Source organism: Cyprinodon variegatus, unplaced genomic scaffold (assembly GCF_000732505.1).
Source record: "Cyprinodon variegatus isolate N-32 unplaced genomic scaffold, C_variegatus-1.0 Scaffold227, whole genome shotgun sequence".
Classification (NCBI taxonomy): domain Eukaryota; kingdom Metazoa; phylum Chordata; class Actinopteri; order Cyprinodontiformes; family Cyprinodontidae; genus Cyprinodon; species Cyprinodon variegatus.
Window position 1 is genome coordinate 100,452 of NW_015150680.1, and position 19,553 is coordinate 120,004.

At 37.6% G+C, this 19,553-nt stretch overlaps 2 protein-coding genes across 6 annotated transcripts in view; both read right to left on the minus strand.

Moving 5' to 3' along the window:
- Positions 1 to 247: 247 nt before the first annotated feature.
- Positions 248 to 13,241, minus strand: lhx6 (LIM homeobox 6). 4 transcript variants are annotated; one of them, XM_015381057.1, is made up of 9 exons: positions 13,062 to 13,241; positions 11,871 to 11,942; positions 11,606 to 11,788; positions 10,072 to 10,193; positions 4,085 to 4,305; positions 2,481 to 2,581; positions 2,283 to 2,378; positions 1,906 to 2,080; positions 248 to 1,808 (listed from the first exon to the last, which is right to left on the minus strand). In XM_015381057.1, the coding sequence occupies exons 2-9, from the start codon at positions 11,871 to 11,873 to the stop codon at positions 1,720 to 1,722; spliced, it is 990 nt and encodes a 329-aa protein (XP_015236543.1). In that variant the 5' UTR covers positions 11,874 to 11,942; positions 13,062 to 13,241; the 3' UTR covers positions 248 to 1,719. The 4 variants fall into 4 exon arrangements, with proteins under 4 accessions (XP_015236543.1, XP_015236541.1, XP_015236540.1 ...); XM_015381055.1 differs by having other exon boundaries at positions 4,085 to 4,302; positions 12,715 to 13,227; XM_015381054.1 differs by having other exon boundaries at positions 257 to 1,808; positions 12,715 to 13,225.
- Positions 13,242 to 14,927: 1,686 nt separating this feature from the next.
- The window catches only part of rbm18 (RNA binding motif protein 18), a 23,106-nt gene continuing 18,480 nt past the window's right edge, over positions 14,928 to 19,553 (minus strand). For both annotated transcript variants that reach the window (XM_015381068.1, XM_015381067.1), the window contains exons 5-6: positions 17,413 to 17,513; positions 14,928 to 15,426 (exon numbers count right to left, since the gene is read on the minus strand). In XM_015381068.1, coding sequence (XP_015236554.1) covers positions 15,243 to 15,426; positions 17,413 to 17,513 — 285 coding nt within the window. In that variant the 3' untranslated portion in view covers positions 14,928 to 15,242. The remainder of the gene's footprint in view (positions 15,427 to 17,412; positions 17,514 to 19,553) is intronic.

Consider the following 19,553-nt stretch of genomic DNA (forward strand, 5'->3'; position numbering starts at 1 on the left):
TAGTCAAATTTAAGTTACAATGACAAGTATTCACACATAAACTGCCTTCCTAGGAACATGTTAAGCCTCAAACGTTTTACAGTTAGTAAATGCTGCTTTTGATGCAGCTTTTGCCCGGCCCATACTGATAGAAACTAACATAACAACGGCCAATAATAACGTCTGGCAAAAACGTCATCCTTCAGCTTAAGAACCAAACCTGCATGCAGCCCACAGGAACTCAAAGGAGCTGCTGTGATAAACACTAAAGCTTTGCTTATTCTCTAAACGGATGGTTTCAATTCTCTCCATGCTAATTTAACACTCCTTTGCCTTTCTACTGCCTCAATCATGTTTTAAATGAAATAATCTTTGCCTTTTTATTGTAAGAAATTACCTTTAAAAAAACACCAAGACCATATTATCACATTGTGTTTTATTGCATTTTATTACACAACACATTTATGATGCACAGTCTCTCAAATAAACCCTTTGTTTTATTTCTTTTTACTTTCTTCCTTTGTTAATATTTTTGGCAGAACAAAACCGTTTCAGAAAGGGGGGAAAAAGTGCTTTTTACAGAGATTTTTTTTTTTAATCATGTCAATAAATACAAGGAATTTGAGGTGTTGTTGTATTCTGTTTTCACACAACGGCCACTAAGATATACACACACACTCACTCCCCCCCACACACACACAGAAACACATGCACACTTCTCACTATGTACAAACCCGTTGGTTTTATAGGGTCATTATTGTACCAAAGTTTTATTTCCCTTTTGTTAAAAAAAAAACAGTGGAAAAAAAAAAGCCATCTCATAAATTACTGAAAATACGAACATGGTTTTAAACACATATGGTTTAACTAGATGCTCAACTGACATTTTCCTTTAGAGGGAAGATTTAGAAGTGTTGCCAAAATAAACAAAAACATCCAATTATATGCCTTTTGTTTTAGTTTACATAAAAAAAAAATATGGTGGATTTAATTTTCAAAAGATTTCATATCTTTAAAAATTGTCTAATATCTTTCATTTATTTGGTGGTGACTAAACCTTTTTTTTTTTACTAAAATGAATAAGGCACATTTGATTTTTTTTAGTTGTTTCAAAATGTTATGCCTAAAGCACTAAAATTAACCTAAATATGTTTGAAAACTTGGGTTGTATTTTTTCTTTCTTCAAAATATCTCAAAGGCAAAAATTACTTTAAATGTAAACAACCTATTGTTTGCATCTTGTTTTCCTTCATGGTCGTTTTGAGAGAAAAAAAGGGAGGAGTCTTACCTCTAATGTGTGAGCTCTGTCCAATGAGCCACAGTGACATTTTAATTTTATCTTCAGTAATCTGACAACCTTCAAGAAGCTGCAGTCCTGCTTCTTTTATCATTTACATCCGTTTGAAATTCCCAAAGTTAGAAGGTGGTTGAACAGAGTGGAAAATGCTGTACATGAGAAGCAGAACGGGTCCATCAGCTGGTGTAAAACACAAACTTAGAGTTCCTGCTGATAATAAAAACTGGGAGGTGATTGGTTCGACACATTGGTCACAGGCTAAATGTTCCCATCCACTGAACAGAACAGAAGAAGACGGCAGATTTGTCCCTTTCTCTTTTTGTTCGCAATTGGAAGATTAGTGTTTTCTCCGAGACTCTTGAACAATCTTCAAGTGAGGTCATACAGCGTGGCTGACGGCAGATCCGGAGTAAAGATCCAGAGGTCATGGGTCACATGGAGATCTAGCGGCTGAGGGGGAGCTGGGGCAGCGACATAGTCTGGTGAGGGAGGCTCTGAGAGGTTAGGACGGAAAACGGATGACCTGTAAAACATGTATTTAAAAAAAGACGCACACAACAGTTAATATTTGGCCTTTGAGAAAGCTTGAAAGATTGTTGAGCTGAAAACTTAAGCGAGTGGAAACTCACTGTCGATGTACCCGTGGAGAGCCACCATGCGTGCTCGCTCAGGACTCCCAAAGGGGGAATAATGCAGCTCATCGGGCAGCGACGAGGGTATCCTGGACTGAGGATGACTCTGTGGAGCACCGCTGTGCTGAGGCGTGTGCTTTTTATGTCTTGCTCTGCAGTTTTGAAACCACACCTGAGAAGACACAAACATCACTTTTTAGCTACACTGCTGCATGCACCAAAAGCTCTCTTTAAGGAGTGTCGTTATAAGAAACAGCTGCAAAAAGTGTACCTTCAACATTCAATATATCTGCTCTGATTGAGAGACAGAATGAGTTATTTCTGTGCATGCTGCTAATGATTACCAGATTCTGCATATCTAAGACCTCTCTGACCTGTATAACTCTTCTGCTCAGCCCCGTCATGTCGGCCAGCTTCTGTAGCGTTTGGGCATCAGGATTGTTGTCCTGAGCAAACTGAGCCTGCATGATCTGCATAAGGCGACAACATTAGTAGATGCAAGCACAACCTACTAAAAAAAAGATGTGTGTTTTGTTAGAAATCAATTAGAGAAATAGAATGATGCGTGTCACCTGTAGCTGCTCTGCAGTGAACGACGTCCGAGCCCTTTTGGCTGGTTTGGGTTGGCTGTCTTGTTCTGTTGGGACTGCGCCCTCTAATGTAATACCATTACCTGTAAAAAAAAAAAAAAAAAGGTGAAATTTCAGATAAAAGTCTGAATTACAATTCCTGCTGAGTATCAACATTTTTATTCTTCCTTCACTCCACTTTTCTTAGACACACATTTCACATTTTACTAGACCTTGTTTCTCTATTGGTTTTAGTATGAAGTTCCCTTTCAAAATAATAGCTTGCCAGGGTAACTATTATTAAAATGACATTTTAAACCTTCTGTTGATTTACATTAAATCAGCTAAAGTTTTCATGAACACTAGTTATTCTCGCATGTATAAATATCATGCTGTTTTTTTCAGCCAGAAGATGCTGAGTCAGTTTATCAGTTGCATTTAACCACAAAACATTTTTACAAGATAGTATAAGTTATAACCTAAGACGAGCTTGAAATAAACTTTAAATAAAACAGTCAGTGGTTTAACAAGGGATTTGAATTGTGTGCTTTGATTTTGGCCACATTTTTTTATGAATTGCCTCGTTTTCTCACACAAAAGTCAATTTATTATAAGCTTTTGAATGTATACACATTGTCTTGTTATAATCTAAAACTTTATAGGAGTTTTAATTAAATTCTATAATCCAGACAAAATCCGAAAATTGGAAGAAAGTGTGGAGCGGAAGAAAAGGTTACCTTTTATAAATTTTGTTGCAAGATAATCTGAATAATGTGTGGTGTGTTTAATTTGTTTTTATTTATGGTACGCTTCAATTAACTTTAGTTCTTGGGCCTGGAATGTGGCCTATAGTAATTGTAACACATGTTGTGTCCTAGTCAAAAGTGGACCTCTGCTTCAGTCGGTCGGTTATAGCCTCTAACAGCTTTTCTCCCAGGATCAGCTTGTATTTAGCCTCTATCTTCCATAATCTGTGACCAACTTTCCTGTCTCTACGGAAGAAAAAGATCCCGGAGCATGATGCGACCATCACAGCTCTTTATGGTCCAAATGGTGTGTAGTTTTCTACCACACACTGTTTTCCATTCAGGTCAGCATTTTAAAGTCAATGAATGGATGTTTTCCCTACTTTGCTTGTGAAAAACTGCACACAGTATACTTTTTGGCTATCTTTACATGATCTTTCTTCTTTCCAGTAGAGGTAGAGGGTAGAGCGTAACCAACAACTTTATACCTGACCTTTGTCTTGTGATGATTCAGAATAATTTACATGTGCACTTTTTACAAATAAGGGGATTTTTTTTTTTAAATAGGCTGATATGTATTTTATTTAGGGGAATCAGGGTAAAAAAGTCAAATATGCTTCAGAAAGTTGTGAAAATTACGTATGTTGGTTGTGTATGTTTGACCTGCTTTCAACTTACGCTCTACTTTATGTTGTGGCATTAAAGTTTGCCATCATGTACTTCCACAACACTTGAGAATTAACTCATCCTGATAATTACTACTCTCATTTATATTTTCTAAAGTTATATATAACATACGTCCTTGATCTAAATCCTAAGTTGGCTTTACATAACCTCTAGGAAAACATCTCTGCTTCTTACCACTCTCAGCTGCCCGCTTGAGGTTCTCCACCATGGTGTCGTAGTGAATCCGACACAAAACCTTGTCCTCCACCAAGCCAAACTCCTCTCCTGTAGACAGCTGCCTCTTACATGAGTAGCACGCAAAGCAAGCCAAGTGGTACGCGTTCCCCCTTGCACGTCTCACCCAGTCGCTGGCGTATATCTGTCGCCCACAGCGGGCACACTTAGTACCAAACCTACTGTGGAGGAGAGCAGCACGGGACAGAGAAAAGAAGGAAATGCAAAGAGAAAAATTAGGGCAGTGTTCACTTTTTGGGTTGTTTTTTGTTTTGTTTTGTTTTTTTCTTCCACCAAGATGAAATCTCTCTATGTGTTTTTAAACCTGTGGCATTTTCTAAAGCCTTTGAGAGAAGAAACCTTGGAGGAGGATGAAGCTTTCAGGGAAAAAAAGCTGCAAGCGGAGCTCTGAATACAAACAAACCAACACCTGCAATTTCCTGGTTGATCCATGAAGGCTGTGACACACACACACACATAAACACACATCATGAATTAGGTGGAGGGATAGAGGGTTGCACAGACTGGAGGAGGTTGAAAGACGATGACATCATTATAGGTCATAACACTGTAACTGATAGTAACAGTGAGCCTGTCAGTGTGTTATTTACTGCTCTGGGTGGGCGTTTTTTTAGGGGAGTTGATAGGCATGGGGGAGACAGTGGGTAAGAGAGGAATAAAATGAAGAGTAGGAGACAACTGTTGTTGAGGAAGTGGAAGTTAAGTTGCTAGATCGATAAATGCTGCTGCAAAAATTATTTAATTTAGCTTGAGAAACAAAGAAAAGCTAAAATTTTAGAGGTGGTAAATAAGTGAAGTTAATTTGCTGTACTATCAATGCAAATACCTTCATCATCACCACATCAGTATTGCAATCAAAATAAGGTGGCCGGGTCTTTCAGTCGTCTCGATGCCCACAGGTGTTACAAATACCAGTGACTGCTGTGCAAATGCTTACGAGTGGAGAAGATAGTGCAAATAATTTAAACAAAAATGTGTCTCGATTCGTAACTGATAAACAACTCAACTGAGATTTTTTTCATACAGAACTAAATGCAAATCAATGTGTTCTTAATTCAGTTAAAAATGCAAACAAATATAGATCGGATTGGTTATTTAGTTGGTCATTAAAATCGCTTAATTCTATGGATTTGTCCATTTGGTCAGAAAATCCTCCAACTGGGAAAGCAGGTGGTGAAAGTTGTAAGGAACCACTCCCTTTAAACAGGAAGAAGCCTCCATTACAGTAGATTCACGCTGATAACTAGTACACCCAAAACCACCTAAAGGTTATAGGGGCAAGAAGCAGGCAGAAAGACTAATAATCATTAAAAAGGAAGATAATGCAGAGTACAGAACATTAATGGCAGAACTTTTTCTATTAAGAAAGAGACTCTGTTAGACACAGAAGCACTGAGCCAAGTAAACAGCATCGGTAGCTCCAACACTAGCACAATCCAGGATGTAGACACAAACAAAAAGGCCAAATATACTATCTACTGTATGTACTTGAGTCTGTATTGGAGTTGTGTTGAAGCTGGATTTGTAGTTATTTCCTGTCTTTTGGCGTGCATTAAAGGGAGAATTTACATGAAATTCTCCCTTTAGTCTCCAAGTAGTATTGTGTTTTTTGCCTTTTTTTTAAATCTCAGTTTGTATCTTCTATTTGCTGTGGATAAACTGAAATTTCTCCATCTGAGATAAATAAAATAATTATCTATATTTGAAAAGTAAGAATGTTTTCAATCTTATTTTCCAACTGCGATTAGAAAATCTAGCAAATCATGTTGTTATCTGTATTCTGACTAGTTTGCTTTTTTGATAGAATTTATTCGTTATCAAAGTTTAAATCTGTATTTCAAACAATCTAACTCAAGCAGAATAAATGAGATACACTGAAAATGTAATAAGAATTCTCTGCTTTGCACAAGAATGGAAGTGAGAATGAAGCACTGTTTTAAAGTGGGCATTAAAGACCTAAATAAATGTTAAATGCTTCTGGTTCAAGATGGCTGGGGTTAGGTTAAGAGCCATTGACAAGGTCAGCAGCTGGCAATTCTTGTGAAGGAGGCAGTCTGAAAAAAAAAAGAGCTGCATAAACGGCTACCTTTTTCTTATGTGTACACCCAGATTTATTCTGATTCACACAGGCAAGGGAGCTATTCTCTAGATACTAAAAGAAACCAGAAATAAAGCACATATTTCAGGAAGATTCAAGAGAGGCTTAAAAGAAAGAGCAAGATAATAGAAATCTAACAGGAAGGCAAAGGACCGAGGCAAAGAGTCAAAGTGCTGAGGGACGTCGGAGAGGCAAGCAGAAGGACAAGGGTTTGTTGCCAAGTGAGTGGGTTTGGCAGCGTTTCAGTGCACTCAAGTCCACTCTGTCTGGGATGAAGGCGTTCTGCAGCCCCGACATCACAAGGTTGCAGCTCCTCTTCTGCATAAGAGCGAGACGTTTGATGCATGTAGTGTCATAGACAGCAAGTCATTGACTATGTCTTATTTTCTATCTAGCTCTATTCCCCCTCTGGGCATTATCATTTTAAGAATAAATCAACAAGTAGTATTAGATCCATTAAACTGTTACAAGCCACAGAGGAATAATACTTGCCACAGCATGGACCTTGCTTATAAGCCAATAAAGCTGAGCCAGAAACAAATTGACCCTGTGGCTTTCCGTGCACATTGTTTCATACAATTCCCAACCGTTTCCACAGTAAGAAGGAAAACATTGTGAAACGTTGTTACTAATCCAGACTGACAGCTTGTCAGATTCATGTAAAGAGACAGAACCCAGAAAAGCTCCAAAACCATCCCTTATATTCAACTTCCTACTCCCCTATCTCGATCAGCTTCCACCTTTCACTCTGTTCTTCATGAACAAAAAACCTGTTTATTTACCGTTGTCATTATCCAGCACCTCTAAAACACCCTAATACAACAACCTCATTTCCATTACCAGCCTCTCTTTTAACTTATTTTGTTATTATTTTTAAAGTAATCTACCTGCTGCTGAAAGAGAACTTCAAGAAGCTACTGTTTTTTTTTTTTAAAGCTTTGATAAATTCACTAGGCTATAATTAGGTTTGTTCAAACAGAGAATGTCTGACTGTGTGGTTTTATAGTTTGTGTCGGGTCTACAACATAGGCATCAAATAAAGAGGGGAAAAAAGAGGATGTTATTCACATACTTTGCCGATTTTTCAGAAATTTCTCAATATTTTCAAGACAAAGAAAACTATTTAAAATGTCTGCTTTACACTTTAAAACGATCTCTGCTTTGGTTAAATAAGACAGCTTTTATTTAAATGTAAACCATTTTCCTGGTGCCAACTGCTTTCTTCTTTTGCTGCTATGGAGACCTAATCAGTTAACCAGAAGTGGGTAGCTGATGAATAATTACAGTTCCAAAAATAACAAAGAGTGCACATGCATAAAAAGGTCCGTGTGCATTTAGGTGTGCAACACACACTCATAGTTACAGCATGGATGTCCTATGGAGCCCCTGATTAGTGCAGCAGAGCAACTTCCCCTGTTGCCTGCAGCTCACCGACGTTCATGGACAAGGTTTCTGCAGACCAAGGCGGAGAAAGGGAGGAGGCTGACAATGAAATATTTCTTTATATGTGCAAGAGTGTATGTGAGATAAACCCCCAATGGTTTGAGAGGCGCAGCAGGGGCTCTATCTCCCTCAAGACGCCTTTCAGCTCCATCCCTGCACACACAGAGGCATACACATATGCATGGAGGGAAACCCTCTCTGATTTCCTGCTATTACCCCCCATTAAAGGAGCTGTCAGTCCAAAGCCAGATGAGAGGCTGACACAGATGAGGAAACATCTCCAGAGGTCTGAAAGCAGCCCTGAGGATCAGGACTCCAGCGGTGTTTAGCTGACTTCAGTTTGTGAAGCCCAGACTGCAGTTATGTTTACAGAACGCGGGGCGAGCCGCAGCAGGCCCTGCAGCACAACCAGACTGTTTACTGCAACGGTTTTACACAATTTTATATTCGCAGGGCAAGTTAGAGAAACAGGCAATTAAAATGATAAGTGTTTAAATTAAAATTTGGGATTTTTTTTCTTGAAAATAATAACAAAACCAGGCAGAGGATTAACTATGCAATTTGATGGAGTTTGGCAAAATCAAACAATCCACATTATCACCTTGTTTTGTTTCATAGTTAAAACTTTCATTGTTCCTTTAATTTGATAAATATGGAGTCAGATAACCGCACTGTCTGCCTCTTTTAACATTGCACATATATGATTTTATTTTCCAAAAAAACAAATCCTTTAAAATCTTGATCATATTCATTATTTGAAGATCTAGATCAAATTTAAAATATGCTCTACAGTATTTATTTGTCTTTAATTCTAAAGGTCAAGAAAGGAACCTTAAAATGGACTTGGTGAAATATAATGGCAAATGAAGCACAATACAGTCCAGTTAGTCAGTATTTCACTAAATCAAAAAAATGACTGACAGCTCAAAAAGGAACAGAGGTCTCCACATGAAAACATATTATTTACATATACATTTCAAATAATATGTGTCCATGTACTAGTGTGCGGCCTTGTGTCTCTTTGCATCGGAGTTTCAGTTTGGATAAGAATCACATTCATGTCATGAACATGCTGGACCAGACTTTTGGGGCGGTCTAATTGCTGGTCTGGAGGCCTGTGGGTCTGGGGTTGGAGGACAGCTAATTGCGGGTGATTATAAACCTCAGAGCACTGGTCTGGCCTGGTGTCAGGTTCTGATCAGACAAACACCCAAGTTTCTACTCTGTTTAACACACACACCTTCAAACTGCTGTGTGAGGCATAAATAGGAGTGTATGTCTGCACACCCCAACCCAGCACCTAAACATAATCATACTATGCTGCTAATGGTGTGAACCCCAATTAACCCCCCAAGACACACACACACAGCTCACACATGAAAATATAGAGTACAATAGTTTTTAAATTACCTCTAAGATTACGTTTTTTTAAATATTGACAAATGCAATAAATCTAAGAAATAAGCACTGCAAATTGCAGATAGTAATATATATATATATATATATATATATATATATATATATATATATATATATATATATTTCAAAGTTAGACGTTCAGCTGTTCTCCATTGTTTGCGATTTTATCTATGGTGACCCTGAGCCTCAAGTGTTTGAGGCCTCTTCACCATCACCCTAATCTTTACATCCCTGCATTCCATATTTAAGTCTTCTTGTCAGATGAATGTTGGTTTAATTGGGAAAAAAAACACTTTGGGGCTTAATAAGTGCTTTGAGATTTTTGGTAAATGTGTGCTTTATAAAGAAATTTAATTCACGTGTATTTTGGGCTCCAGACTAACCATGTTAACTGCAGCCAAATTGCGATTACTCAGTGTGTGACATGGAATGAATCATTAGGGAAAATCTCCTTTGCAGCGAACATGCATCAACAATTCTAGGATGACATGAGCCGGAAAATAACACATCAAATAAAATCAAGAAATTTTAATATATGCCTATTCAAAAATGTATCCAAATCCAAGATAATAAACGTGTGTTTAAAAAGTTCAAATGTCCTATAACTAAATATTAAGATTTAACTATCATAACTAAATGCCCCAATATGATATTTAATGTTGGGGGAGTTTACCCAGACAGAAAGCCCCTTTATGTGGCTCTTAGAAATTGTGTGTGTCCTATAGCCATAACAACAGCTCGGATCTTTCAGCTTTTCACTATGAGCAGAGGCTTTTATTTTGATACACACTTTCAGCTTTTCAAAGAGCCTTTCAAAATTACATGAAGCAGCCCGCATCTATCTACAAGGAAACATGTAGGAAGGATGCAGGGTGCGTGTGCGCACACTTGGCTGACTGTGCACTAGCGCTTAACTATGACAGAGAGACTTGGTGTTTTGAAAACGTGACCATAAACTTACCCCTACCTGAAATAATCCATTTTGCAGAATATCTCCTTGTTCTTGATGTAGCAGCTGCTGTGCTGACGAAGAGATGTCCTGCAGACGGAGCACTCCAGGCAGCGCACGTGCCAAATCAGGTTATTCACCTGTGAAAAAGACACCAGCCGTGTCAATTGCACGAGAAAACCCCCCACCCAAAAAAGAAACAAACAAAGAAAAAAAAAGATTAGAGAATTAATTTTAGAAAATCCTGCTGCCATATCTTGCAGATTTTTCTCTAATCGGAAATATTATGAACCCAAAAGCTGATCTCGACTCATCTAACGAGATTTACGCGGCATCACTTAATGATATCCTTCCCAGTTACAGTCAAAAATTATATTTCCCCCTAAAAAATAAAATGTTTCGTTCGGTCTTTTTTTAATATTGTCATTTTTAATATGTTTCAGAAAATCTAAACTTTTTAAAATTTTCTTCGCAGAATTCTTTTAAATTTCAGAAATGGAATAATTAAAAATGTGTTAATCTAATTGTAACCTATAATAATAATACCAATACTAATGATACGATAAAAAAAAATGTTAAATATAAATTTGATCTTTTTTTTTCTTTTTCCTTCTTTTGTTTTGTCCATTACTTTTACAGGAATGATTTAAATAAATGCATAGGCCTACTGTTTTAGGCTGTCAACTATGAGTTTCCTATATCCCTAAAAATATAAAACTTTTTAAATTGATGAAGAAATCCTCACATAAAGAAAATTCAACTTAAAAAACGCAAATTTTAATTATAATTTCTAGATTTAAAGTTAGATTTAAAAATGCTACTAGATTTTTAAAGAAAAAAAAAATTGTTCTGTATTTAGATTAAAAGACTTTTCCCCTCAATATTAGTGTAAAATTTGTCCAGAGAATAATAAGTTGACCGAATAAAAAAATATATATAGGCCTACCCAACGACACAAAATTAAATTAATATTTTTTTTTTATTGGTTTTTGGCTTGATGATTATTAAAAATGTTTTTAAAAGATATTTCTTAGCATTACCTGTCACAAAATGTTCAATCTATAATATTTATTTCTTATGTTTCCAACCCTATCTGTCAGTCCGATGATAATGAATGAATCACCAAAATCAGTTTCACAGAGGAGATATCATCAACCGCATCTTTTATCTTTCACGATCCGTTCAAATAACAACGATAAACAGTTTAAGGTTGTTTTTATGAATGCTTTAAGATTTTGATTCTTTCCGCATTTCCGCTTTTAAAGAGTCATCTTTGTGCACAAAGGGCGCATTAAGATGTTGAGACTTTTCTTTTCAGTCCAACACGCCAGAGCAAACACAGTAAGACCACAGTAAACACTTTGCTTCTGTTTGTACAGACAGAAGCAATCTTCTTGCCAGATTAGCATTGTTAGTTTTTATTTTATTTTATTTCTTCCTAAAATAAATAATAATATTAATAAAAAAAAAATTTAAAAAGTGTGAAATAAAAAATTTTATAATAATTATTCAAAAAGAATAATTAAAAAAATAAAGTATATTGGTGGCTCACCTTTAGCAAGTATCTGTCCAGGATTTCCAGGCCGCAGCTCGCGCACACGTTCTTCCCGGTGGAAGGCACTGAGCTGGCGGTGGAGGTCGGTGAGCACACGGAGGGAGTGGAAGGAGTGCTGGGAGGAGAGCGGATGTCCTCCCGCTCCATGTTGGAGCGCTGGGACTCCCCGTCCGAATGAGACTGAAAACATAAAGACAAGTTACCTCTGCAGATCTCGCCATCTTGCGTTTTTAAAAACCATTAAAAAAAAAAAGACGCTCACCATCGGCGTGTGTTCGGAGTCCACAGCGCTGCGCGGGGTCCCCGGTGTGCTCTGATGCTCGGTGCAGATCACCTACAAGAAAACCTTCAGTAAGCTGCTGCTCTTCATCCTCACATCCTCAAAATTCACGGGAGGCATTTGCAGAGCCCTCTTTTTAACGCAGTCCCGACAATAAAACCGCGCTTAAATCAGCTAACTGGGGGGGCCCCCGCAACAAAAGGCACATTTTAATGAAGCTATTTCAATTTGGATTGATTTTTCCCCATGCCCTTAACCCATGCCTCTGAGAATAATAGTATTTTCTGCGCAATCCAGGACAGCAAGAGTGGAGGAGGGGGGGGGACAACTACCTGTAATTACAAATAGCTGCGGATAAGAGGGACCCGGAGTGTCAATTTCAACTGTCAATCAGCAGAAGGCAACGGGTCACCCAAAGAATTGCAAATTTGATTTTTAATGGCTGTAATTAAAATCTAATTCTCTTCAGGGCGAATTGGCTGCGCTCGACACAGAAGGAGAGAGAGAAACAGAGAGAGAGAGAGAGAGAGAGAGAGAGAAGCTCGCGGACCGCAAATCACGCTATTCATAACACAGAGGGCGCGTGTCTCCTCACGGCGGCTGGCGCGTGCGGCTGATCTCAGTGCACAAGCCGTGATTCCTATGACATCACAGATTGACAAAAAAGAAGAAAAAAAAAAAGAAACAAAAACAAGCCTCAGTCTGGACCGGGCCATGCAGTGATGATTCTGAAATAAACTCATATTACATCAGCGTTTTACGCATTGTCTAAACCTCTCCGATATCTTTACGCACAACTTCTAAAAGTCTCCCAGAGTGGTAGTACCTGCTTTGTTGGAATTCCTTCAGACAGAATCTTTTTTCCCTCTGAGAGAGGGGGCAAAACTTCATTTTTCCAGTACATGAACCCCCCTGCAGTCTTTGCGCTTAGAGTCTCCAAATTCTGCGCCTAAAACCAAGAGAGGAATCAGCGCTCGGCTTGAAGGTGTGCACCATCCGTGGACTATATGGCGCACTGTTTTGATTTTTTCTTTTTATGCAATATGTTGTTTTTTTATGTTTCGTAGGATCCTGCAGGGCGTCGAGAGCGCAACCAAGCAGAAGCTTTGCAGATGCGATGATCCCCGTGTCCGATTTTAGACTTCTTCTCCCTCCTTCTCTCTCTCTCCCCACCTTTGAGAAGCGTGTATACAGGAAGTGGTCCAAGAGGGGTTGGCAGCTCCTTTTACTCCGAATCTTCAGAGGAGGACGGCTGGCTTTCTGGAGGCAACCAGAGCTCAAAGAGAACAGAACCAAAGTGTCTCCGCAGAGCTGCAGGGAAAGTTTGCGCGGCTCTGCAGGCCTGCCTTTTAGTTAAAGGAGGGGGAGGGAGAGGAAAGAGTTGCAGAAGGGTGGACACAGTTTGTAACAGCTGTGACACAAACTCCACTTATGCAGCTGCAGCGTGGATTTCTTTTAAGGAAGAAAAAAATATCTGGTTTAAGATGCTACTGTAGACTGCTTATACAACTTTATTATATTGGCTTCTATGAGACTATTTATATTCCAGTAATTAATGATAGTTTTCTCTCAATATTTTAACCATAGATATATATTTGTATAAATCACATAAATTCTGAAAACTGAATCCTCATTAAATCTTGAAAAATATAATATATTTAAATCTTAAAATAACTCCTGTCATCCTGTAATTGTGAGTTTAGGTCATGGACTTTTTTTCTGTTTCCTATAGGACTGACCTTTTAGAAAATTAACAGCTAAGAATAAAAATAAAGAGAGAGAGAAAATAATCTCTTGAAATGTCTTTGAATTAAGATTTCATGCAAATCTTAGAAATTATCTAAAGAAAAAAAATATATATATATATATATTAAAGATGAACGGATGGACGATGAGGAAAATGACTGAAAAAAAAATCTCCAGCAAAAGCGACTTTTGGGGGATTTTAATCAACCAATCAGAAGCTTTGCAGCTGAGAATATCACACATGAATTCATCAAGTATCTCCTTGATTGCGCAGCACTGCAATCCGTTCCTGAAGGATTAATGCCAAATTACTGGTGAAGTTTAGACATTCCTTCTATTGGTGGACCATTTTACTCTTTTTTATTTCTTTATTTTTTAGCAGAAACAAATACATCAAAAGTATGATTTCGTCTTGCTTGGTTTATACAATTTCAATTTAGATTTTTTTCCCAGCTCAAATTAACAAAAAAATTTAAAGAAATTAATAAAAAAAAAAACATGTAAACCATGAGGCAAAGAAAGGATTAGAACCCAAATTAGAACTGAACGCCAAATGAAGCATCCAGAAAAAAAAAAACCCCAAAAAACTTTCAGATCATTCTTAAGTTTTTTAGTTGACATAAAACAAGGAGTCACAAATGTTCATATTTACAGGAGAATGCATTTGAACCTGGTTGAAACATCAGCTGCATCGTTTCTACCTACCTGCCAAACCTCAGCTGTAAACTAATCTGTTGGGAACCTGCTTAAATAAACTCTCCAGTTTTCTTTCAAACTGACTTTAACTCCATCTCAGTCATAACCTCCTCAGTGATTGTAGCCAATGACAATATGGCAGCTTAGATAACCAGTTTGTTCAAAACTGTATCCAGCATGTCTTCAATATCCTTATTTAAACAAAAGTGTAACATTTAGCTTTTTTGTGCCATTTGTTCCTTAAATATGTAAATAAACAGATGTTTAAGATCCAGCAGCATACATGGTCAGAGCATTTTTTTTTTACTTAACATTTGATCCTACTAGTTAAGCCCATAAATCCAACAAGTTGGGATTCATTGTGGAAATGTATCCCATCTCCTAACCTAAAAAAGGCATTCCAACACATCTGGGCTGTCCTTTTCTTCAGGAGTTTAAGTTATGAAGACTCTTGGGGTCTCAAAAAGGGAGGTGAATAAAGCAGATAAGGTCCTCCAGAGGTAACAGAAATTAAAACCAGCGAGCAGCTTGTGGTTTATTATTTCAATCTATCTGAATGAGTGACAGATAGTGGTTCAAAAAAAAAGGAACACCAACACAAATTAAAAACATTTTATTAATTAAATAATAATGCAAACACAAGAAAACTTGTTTAAAAAAAAACAAAAATTTTGAGAAGAGTTGAACTGCATTAAAAATGTAACAGAGGAGCTCAATAGAAGAGCCAGTCAGATCGCTGGCACAGCAGTAAAAACAAACTTTTCTCATCAATACAGTCCTGCTATTGTTCATCTGCTTCAGCTGCAAAATATTCTGTTCTCAGATTTAAGAGTCTGTGTAGAGATGGTGGATTGAGAGCAAAACATGGAGGAGATGGGGGAGAGGGGGCTTCAGAGCAGGGAGGAGAATGGGTCATCTCCTAAACTTGCGGAAGGGCCGGCTCTGGTTACTGTGGTGCGATTTAGAGTAGGGCTCCCATCGCTTCCTCTCAGGCGGTTTGTTGTAAACATAGGCTGACGGCCCTGAGAAGCTATCATCTGGATTCTCCTCCATCATCTGGAGCTTGGCCTCAATTGCACGTATCTTAGCGCTCGTGCTGGAGAGAAAAAGAAAAAAAAAGAGAAAAGATTTTAACACTGAGAGTGAGTGGAAATGATGAATAGAATAAAGGGGAAAAAAAGAGGAGGCCATATTAGCCAGGGGTAGAACACACACACAAAAAAAAAAAGTCGAGATCAACAACTGTGAATTGCAGAAAGCTTTTATTTAAAGGCTGAAATGTAGTATGGAGGAGCGGAAGTGATAGGGACTGCAGGAGAAATAGTGGGGCTTGTGTGAGAGAAAGCAGATGAGGGGTGGGTTAACGGTCGGGCAAGTATCCTGAAAGGGGGCAGAGAGAGGGAAAAGTATAAACATCAGGTATGTTGAGCAGAAAGTGATAGTGAGCTGACATTTATGCTCCATGCAAAAGATCTGACAGTTCCCCGTTTGGCTGCGACGTGTTTGCATGGATACGGCTGCACGGGGCATTAGATGCAAATCCGAAGATGCCTTTGCCCGTTTACTGACTGGCCCGGTTCATGCAGAACTAGGCTGCTTATTTTAAAGGGAAATGTACAGTTACATTACACAAGTTCTTCCTTTCACAGAAACAGACAGGTACACCAAGAGTATGTTAAAATGTATAAGAACTTTGGCAAAAAGATACCATACGGGCTCCTTCAACTTTACATGAAAATGTAAAGTTGAAGATAAATTAGAGGTTTTATTGGTTTTGTTTTTCTGTGCAATGATTCATCCTGTTTTAATGAGCTTCCGGCCACTCTCAGATGACTGCGATGCTGTGCGTATAAATGTACATGCCGCCTCTCTGCATGTGGTGGATGCTGTCCATCATGCATCACTGAGGTTCAAAACAGCTATTATCACAGTAATATCTATTCCTTGGTGAACTTGCCCTTATTACCAATAAATAGACCCATATTGCTACTTTTCCATCTATAAAGCTGTCGTCTGTGTGCTACTGTCTTACCTATCCTCCTACCTGTAACTTAGCTCCCCAGATACAAAGTTTGCTCTCAGGATTTCCTGTCCTTTAGTGTTGGTGTCACTACGATCACAACTTGGATAAATAAACATTTTCATGCTCTGTCCTCGTTAACATCCATACCGATTCCTGCAGGACAATTTGCATTCATTTTGTGACAAAAAGAGGAATCTTCTAATGCAACACTTTTAGTGCTCTGTTTGTGTTATAAAAAAAAAAAATCTGTTCTTTAAAATAAGAACTATGATCTATACGTGATTGCCTGTGTAAACAAAGGTATAAAGCTATGATAGAAATTTAGTTCTTGGACTTTCTATGATGGTTTAGCCAGTTATTATAAAGCCATATAATAGAAACCAAATATTTGCAGACGCTTTAGAAAAAGACAAACTACAGATTTTCTTGTTTTAGGGTTAGAGATAAATTCTTTATTATTCCTTTATTATTTATTCAAATCCTGACCATTTAATTCACAACCTTTGTGTTAAAAAGATGCATACACCTGTTGGTGTTGTTTAAGGAAATAACTTAAGAGTGACATAAAAAACAACAACAAAAACAAACAAACAAATGAAATCAGCCTTGTCTTTGCTGATTTATGTTTAGGCACAATTTCCAGAGACGTGAAGGTGACATGCTTAGCTGTTCAGACAGTTACATCCACGTAATAACACCAAGAAAATGCAGTTTAGAAAGGAGACAGGATGTGTGCTACAGAGATTTGTGTGTTTTGGTGGAAATGTGCATATCACCCCAACATTAAGGACCAAAAACCTTGAGAGGATGATTCCTGAAAGTGGTAAGAAAGTCTCATTATCCACCTTGAGAAAATACCTGTACCATATTGGACTGAAAGGCCACTCAGCAAGGATGAGGCCATTATACAAACAGATTACAGATTGCAAACAGATTGCTCTGCAAATGCCCTCTGCATAAAACATCCTAATTTGGCACAGTCTGATAAAACTAGTAATTTTTCACGCAACTTTCTTTTTTCATCTGATCCAGGCCTTCAAAATGTAATACGAAACCAACCTGAGGTTGCTTGTAGTAATGGATCCTGCCTCTGTTGAACCACTGCATGATGGTTCGAGGCTTGCAGGCATGGTCTTCTCATTCCGAAATCCTTCAAACCTCTGTAAAGAATAAGTGTTGGGAGGGAAAAAAAAGATGGTGGGGGACAAACAAAAACGGGAAAAAATAACAACAAACCAAAAGAGAGACACGAGGACAGTTATTAAATATGCAAGTTAAAACTAAAGCTTTCAGGTAAAGAGGAAACCTTTTCTATTGAGTGAGCAGAAGATAGGAGGGAAGACGTATAGAGACAGCATTCACTCATTACCAAATATACATTATAAATGTTACATTTTTGAATGAAACTTTTCCATGTCACTCAAGCAAATATCAACCATCAGGGCTGTGCATCCAGCTCAGTCACACTATATGGGATGAGTGAGGAAAATGCTGGACCATCTGATGAGCAATAACAAACATCTGCACTCATTCCTCTCAAAAACACCCTCCAATCATGGTGTAACCTGCAGAGATAAGCAAAAACAAACAAAACAAAAAAAACGTGATCACACGAGAGAAACTGTCATTTCTTTTGCTTCCTGCAGGTGCCTTCATTAACAGACACATGTTTAAACCTTGTTCTGAAGCTGCACCAGTGGCAATTGAGTAGCTGCTTTTGCATGCTACTCAATGACATCAGTAATGCATAGAGTGTGAAACAATGACTTTTCCCCTAGCCGGGACCCTTCCCACCCATTCCTCTAAGCCGGAACGCCAGGACATTTGCATAGAGCCAGTGAGGCTGGAATAATCTGTAAACAATCCTGGAGAGTCCAGATAAAATGATTCAGGTTGTTCAGTTAATTGCAGAGTCTTTCCAATGGTTATTGTGATTCCAAGCATCCAGCGATGTTTCAGGAAATGAATGGCAAAGGTTGCCAAACATTAACAGTAAGGGAAAAAAATGAAGATTCAATAAAAAGTTAGAAAATACACCATAAATGAATAAATATACACAACTTTACAAAGCCTGAACTTGCTTAACTTAAATGAGAAAGTACTTGTGCAGATTTAAAAATATCTGATTGGCTGATTAGCTGACAGTGGGTGTGGCTAATGCTGCAACACCAGTGAAAGCGCTGTAAGATTAGATGAGGACTGTCCAATGTTGTTACATACTGGCTTGTTTCATATCAATCCAAGCAGCTATAAGTTGTAAATCAAAATATATTCATGTTAGAGCTTAATTAATTATATTCTCCAGAAAAAAGAAACATTAAATTTCTACTTATGTGAAAGAGGCTCAGAACTAATGAGTACAGTTGATGTATAAATGACATATAAATAAAAACAAACGTGAAGGTAGGAAACTTACTGGTCTTAAGTTCATTTTACAGAATAAAATAGAACATGATAACTTAGCAATAATATTAAATGCACTTAATTTTTTACTTAACAGTTTAAGTCAATAAACTAAAATGGTTTAAGAGATTCGGTTTTCACAAATCACTTGAGTTCAAGTTATCAAGATTTACAGTGTAATGAAATTAAGTTTAGGATTTAAACAGCTGAGCAAACAGATTTACTTTTTTGTATGATAATAATTTAAAAAATCTCTCAATTAAAAAAAAATGTTTTACTATGCTTCGATTTCTATAATTTATAATTTATTTAAATTTTAAAATACCACTGTAGTAAAGTGTTAGTATAATCTCAGTATACTCCCATTTATCTTTGTGTTTCTGAGACTTTTTTTTTCTTAATATTTGAACAAGTGCCCCCAGCAGTCACTTATTTGATATCCATGGGAAGCTTCAGGGGTTCAATTTCAAGAAGAAAACGTCCCCTTGAATCGCCTCCATCAAAGGGAGAGTCAGAGTATCTCTGAGGTCTTGTCTGGTTTCAGATTTGGCCAAACACTATCATTGGGGTAGCAGTGAAGGGGCTCATCTTCAACTAAGGTAACTATCATCTGAGTTGCTTTTAAGAAACATAACCTGTTATATTCTGCAGGGGGGAAACAGCTGTGAAGGCATCTTGCAGTCATTAGAAAGAAAATCGAAGAGACTACAGAAAAGAATAAGGTTCCTACTAAATTTATGCTAAAATGTCATTAAAAATGGACAAAGAGACGGATTAAAAACAAAATGTTTTTCCAT

Coding starts and splice junctions, on each gene's coding strand:
- lhx6 (XM_015381054.1), bottom strand. CDS start 12,792: ATGTACTGGAAAAATGAAGTTTTGCCCCCTCTCTCAGAGGGAAAAAAG. Junction 2,379..2,480: donor TCACTGCAGAGCAGCTACAG/GTGACACGCATC, acceptor CGCCTTATGCAG/ATCATGCAGGCTCAGTTTGC. Junction 2,081..2,282: donor TGAGCAGAAGAGTTATACAG/GTCAGAGAGGTC, acceptor GTGTCTTCTCAG/GTGTGGTTTCAAAACTGCAG.